Here is a 5,532-nt window from a genome sequence, read left to right as displayed (position 1 = left end):
TATTATTTTTCAATTCAATTTTATTTATATAGCACCAAATCACAAAGAAAGTCATCTCAGGGCACTTTACACATAGAGCAGGTCTAGATAATACTCTTGAATTTACAGAGACCAAACAATTTCCCCATGAGCAGCACTTGGCGACAGCGGTAAGGAAGAACTCCCCTTTAATGGGAAGAAACCTCGAGCAGAACCCAGATGTAGGTGGGCGGCCATCTGCTTTGACCGGTTGGGTTGAGAGAAAAGGGGGTGCACAGAGAAGTAGAACGAACGAACGAAAGACCGAACGAAAGACCGAACAAACTAACGAACATCCATCCACCCATCCAATAAGCACTGCCAATGTGTTGAGATGCAGTAGGGGCAGATAATATAGATATAACAATCAAGGCGAAAAACAAGTAGGTTTCTGGTTTTGTTTTAATTTCTATTTCTATTAGCCATTTGAAGATGAAAACGTGAAAAGCATGTGGATTTGCGTTTTTTCTTATTCACACGATAATCAGAAAATTAAAATGATGCATTGTATATTTGTTTATCCTGTTATAAAACAAGTTAAACAAAGCTGTGGACAGAGGTTACACCAATAGTAGCGAAATGTTCATAGTTCATGTCTAAGTTTAACATAATGTTGAAAGTTGAAAACATATAGCATATGAACAAGTTATGGCATGAGATGTATAATGCTTCTTAAACATAGCATATGAACAAGTTATGGCATGAAATGTATAATGCTTCATAAACAACGGTAACTTACATGATGATCTCCTTCCTTTCTCAGTCATGTTGATCTTTTCTTTCCTAATCATTTGAGTTTGTGAATGGTGAGTCGCTTGGTCACTTTAAATATTGCCGCAATGCCGCCGCGAGGACTTGTGGGACGGAATTATCTCCTTTCCTTCTGTAAAGGATGGTCCAGTGTACCCTATGCTAAAGGAGATTAGAAAGGAAGCATTGAAGCACCTTTCCTTAAAATTTAGAGAATTCAACCAGCTCTTATCATGGCTGCCACTTAGATACTTTCCGGGTCATTTCACTCAGTTAGTTACTAATTTACAGTTCAGACAGCAAAAGCTTTTATCGAAGGCATACCTTTAAAATTGACTCCGCTGTTTTATTTGTAGCTTAAAGGTAGTCATGAAGCAAACACGATCACCTCACACACTTTTATTGTAAACATGGAAAACATGCCATTTGTGTTAGGAATTGCGATGGATAGTAAGTTACTCTAACAAACACATTGTAAGAATTTTAGGAGGTATCCATAGTCTGAACAGTTTCCTCCACAACCTCCAGGTTCAGCGGGGTCACCACCTTTGTCAAAACACCAGTGGTTCCTCTCTTGTACTTGTAGTCACCAGTTCTGCATCAGGAGAAAAAGACATGTTTTAATCAAACCTGGGGTCCAACAGTTACATTAAACATGTCTTTGCATGTTTAATGTGGGCCCACACATCTAAGAGACTTAATCAGCACAGCATGCCTTTTTACATAACCATATACAGCCATGCACACTAGTTATGCAAATCCAAACTGAGCAGGCCAAGTGGACAGATTATTAAAAAGCTGGTTAGTAGCAAACTGAGATCAGTGTTGTTAAGTGTGCACTCTACCACAACATTTTAAGTCTGTACTCACAGCTGCACGGCTTCAAGCTCATTTACTCTTCTAGCAGAACAAGCAATAAGACAACAAGTCATCCACTGGTTCATCAAGTGATGGGAAGTTTATGATGTAAAGGAGCAGTGTGTAGGGTTTAGTGGCATCTAGCTGTGAGGATTGCAGACTGCAACCAGCTGAAACGTCTCCCATGTGCCATGGGATGGGTACCTAAACCTGGTATTAAATGGGCCCCCGGGCTGAATTATTACAGACCGCAGTATTGATAGGCTCCAATGTTAACGGTTCTGCTATCAATATTGGAAAATTCAAAACCTATTTCTTGTTCATTTAGGTTATATAAATGTTATCTTGTGAAGTTTCTATCTCACCACCTCTGTTTATAATTTGCAAAACGATTAAGGTAAAGGATGACTGATGCATTTTTGTTGTTCACTCCAGAGGAGAGCTCTCTGTGTCCGAGCCTCACAGTCCGCTGCATTTACAAGGGGCAGGGCCAGCTCTGCCACTCTGTGTCTCACACGCACGCACGCACGCACGCACGCACGCACGCACGCACGCACGCACGCACGCACGCACGCCCTGGGGGGTATTCCATCAACGTAGCTAAGAATATCCAGACTAAGGTGTAATCTTGAAGTTTGACTAAACGCCAACTCCCAATCTAGCTCCAACCCGTTCCATCAAGTGAAATCAGCTGGCTCCAATTGACACTAATTCAAGCCTCACCTGTTAAGCCTCAACTCATGCACGCGCCCAGGGAACATAAAAAGCCCACACTAGTAGAGTGCCGAAAATGTTGCAAAATGTCAAAAAGCAAAGGAAAGGAGCGAGCGGAGGCTTTTTCTACAGCGGAGCAAACGCTCCTTATGGAAGTGTATGAGGACTATAACAGGGTATATGCAGGAATCCTGAGGTTAATTTCAATACCTTTTTAAGACTTTTTTAAGACCTTCCAAAAAACATTAAGACCTCATCGCCACTCCAAGCTGTCGTTAGCAGCAATGCATCTTTAACTTACTAAACAGTTGTAGTTTGCAATTAAATCTATGGAGCATAAACATACAACAGAACTCAGATAAAATGAGAGGGAATAAAGCTTGAAAGAATAAATTAAACCAAAGGTAGGTTTATTAAAATACACCTTAGGTCATAACAAGTAACACAGCTCTACAGCTCAACATCAACTATTTAAGGTCAACTTGCTGAAAACAACAACCTTATGGCTAGCCCCTTACATGTGGGATTTAGGGCTGACCCAAAAAATTCGAAGCTTCAAAGCTTCGTTTGATGGCACGGGATTCGATTGTGAAGAAAAAAAAAATCGAATATTCTGCCTATTTTTCCTCCCGTTTTTTGGGGGGATCTTGAACGCAACACTAATCATGCCGTCCGTTTACGGTTGTTTTTTTTCCCCTTTAGCCATATGTAAACTCAAAGAAAGAGAAGCAATGTCTGTTAAGCATATAAGATTTCATGTTCCAGTTCGTGTTTTTAATTCTTTGATTGTTTTTGGTTTGTTATTAAAAAAAGAAAACATCTCCGACAAGGAAACAGAAAGCCCGACGTGCAATGAATGGAGACCTATTATCCTGCTTGAACACAGACAACTAAATTCTTTCAACAATGTGACTCAAAATAATGATAAAATAGATTTTACTGATGTAAAATAATATGCTGATGGTGACATTTTCCACTGGTTCGCTGCGCTCTGAGGGCCAAATTCACAAAGAATGAACTGCGGCCGCTGATAGCACTTCACTTGCACCCGCAGTTTGCTCCGTCTTAACGTCCTATTCACAAAGGATATTGCGCTAATGATATACCAGCGCAAACACGCCCACAAAGTTTGGCAGCTGAGTGAGTTTGCCCCTGATTTGCCCCTGATTGCAATTAGCCACATGGCAAAGTATAAATGCTGGCTTTGCATCAAGAACACCAGTCTAACAGTGTCGGATGGGTTGAGGCTGTGGATTTGACCAAGTTTGACCACTTTATCACTATTCCCTCTCACTAGTAGCTGTTTTTTCGTTATCTTTTGAATTTAACATGAATTATGGAACCGTTTTTGTTCACGTTCGTTTCCCCCGTTTCGTAAAATAAATTATTGAAAGTTGCTTTTGAAGTGCGTGACAGAAGTGCATTTTGAGAACGACCGCAGACTGTCACCTGTTCAACGCATCAATATCTTCGGATGCCATTAAAGTAATAATGATTATAATAATAATGTCAAAATATTATTTACAGACTGATTTAACAGACGATCACTGCTGCCACGATCACTGGAAAGTCTGGGCGAGAGGCTTCCACAGAGGAGCGCCAAGTTTGCACCAGCTTTCTAAAGACGTTATTTACTTCACTCAAACTGCGTGTGGCTATTAGCGCTGGTGTTAGTGAATTAGACGTTGTTTATCAATGAGGCTCATTTGCATAGAAAGGGTCAATTTTTGCGCCAAATATATGCATATTACCTCATTTAAATACGTGCAAATAACACCGGAGCACCGAGACACAATCTGCTTGGCTGTGCAGTTAGTGGAGCATTTCACCCTCTGCACGTGCTTTGTGAATTAGACGGTATCTCTTTGCTCCATTTTTACTGGTTTAGCGGCCGCAAAAGCCACGCAATCCTTTTGTGAATTTGGCCCTGAGTCTGGTGTCAGTGACACATGCTGCTCTGAGTCGCGCATCTGTCTGCTTGCGCTGCAGTGCGCGCCGAGGGTTTTAATTTTTAGTGTTAAATCAAAAGTTAAACACTACTTATCAGCAACCAGAAGTGCTTTTTCGTTTCTGAATATTTTTATCTTAATTCTAGGGTTGCAAGAAACTACCCTTTCGCCATAATTTTTAAGTTATTAACTTTTTTGGACTTCTTTTTTCGCTCAGCCCCCCGAGTGGCAGTCCGAGTGTGTCTACCTACACAACGTTGTTTGTAATAGTCGTGAGGAGGGAAAAAAAATATACATTCATGGATACTTTTTGTCAAAGCTTGAATGCCAAGAAAATTTAATACTTCATAAAATCGCGATTAAGACTTTTTAATACTTTTTAAGGGCCTTAATTTTCCGACATTTGATTTATCAACTTTTAATACATTTTAAGACCCTGCGGACACCCTGTATACGGACATAATTAAGAAAAAGGCAATACTGCAGCAATTAATAAAGCAAGGGAGGTGGCGCGGCGAAATATTGCCGACAGGCTTAATGCGCAAGTGACAAAGAAAATTCAGCATTTCAGCATAATATCATGTTATATAAATCCCGCATCAAATGGACAAAATATATGTAGATAAGAACACCTATTAAATCTAACAGTTCAAGTATGCCTAATGAAATTCACCAAATGTGTAAATTAATATTAGTGATAGACTATGTATCACATTTATCTACTGATTCCTATGTACATTTCAGATGATGCATTTAATCAAACTATTTTATGTCAATCATCGCATTTATCACATAATTGATTGTAGATTATGACATTTCCGAAAGGATCAGTTTATAGGAAATAATCACATTACATTTATCTACTGACTGTAGAAAATTCCATTTAGCAAATCCAATTCAGATGGAGATGAGGAAAACTATTAAGTGAATGCAGGTGATAGTGAATCAATGATCTATTTCTCATCATTTGGGAGTCAATTGTAAGCTCTATCCCTTATTATATCAAAATAAGGAAAATCCCCTTAAATGTATGGAATGTGCTATAGAATGAGGAACAGACAAACCACAATGGTGTGTCCCATTTTAATGTGGTTGCTTTGTGTCATGGTTAATTCATAAATATAAAAGATAACCATATGTTAATGTGAACAAATCAAGCCCTGTACATGATGTATGGTGATGCTAGAAATAATCAAAATGAATAGAAAATACACCCTTTTTACCTCTCTGCAAACAGTTGCCT

At 39.3% G+C, this 5,532-nt stretch overlaps 1 protein-coding gene across 2 annotated transcripts in view; it reads right to left on the bottom strand.

The window, feature by feature from the left end:
- Nucleotides 1–1,152: 1,152 nt before the first annotated feature.
- Nucleotides 1,153–5,532, bottom strand: part of psmb7 (proteasome 20S subunit beta 7) — a 22,843-nt gene continuing 18,463 nt past the window's right edge. The window contains exons 8-9 of one of the 2 annotated variants that reach the window (XM_050052721.1): nucleotides 1,639–1,668; nucleotides 1,153–1,363 (exon numbers count right to left, since the gene is read on the bottom strand). In XM_050052721.1, the coding sequence (XP_049908678.1) occupies nucleotides 1,252–1,363; nucleotides 1,639–1,668 (142 nt within the window). In that variant the 3' untranslated portion in view covers nucleotides 1,153–1,251. The remainder of the gene's footprint in view (nucleotides 1,364–1,638; nucleotides 1,669–5,532) is intronic. The other variant, XM_050052722.1, reaches the window with a different exon arrangement.

The sequence above is a fragment of the Epinephelus moara genome, chromosome 9 (assembly GCF_006386435.1).
Source record: "Epinephelus moara isolate mb chromosome 9, YSFRI_EMoa_1.0, whole genome shotgun sequence".
NCBI lineage: Eukaryota > Metazoa > Chordata > Actinopteri > Perciformes > Serranidae > Epinephelus > Epinephelus moara.
This window is presented reverse-complemented; position numbering and strand designations above follow the sequence as displayed.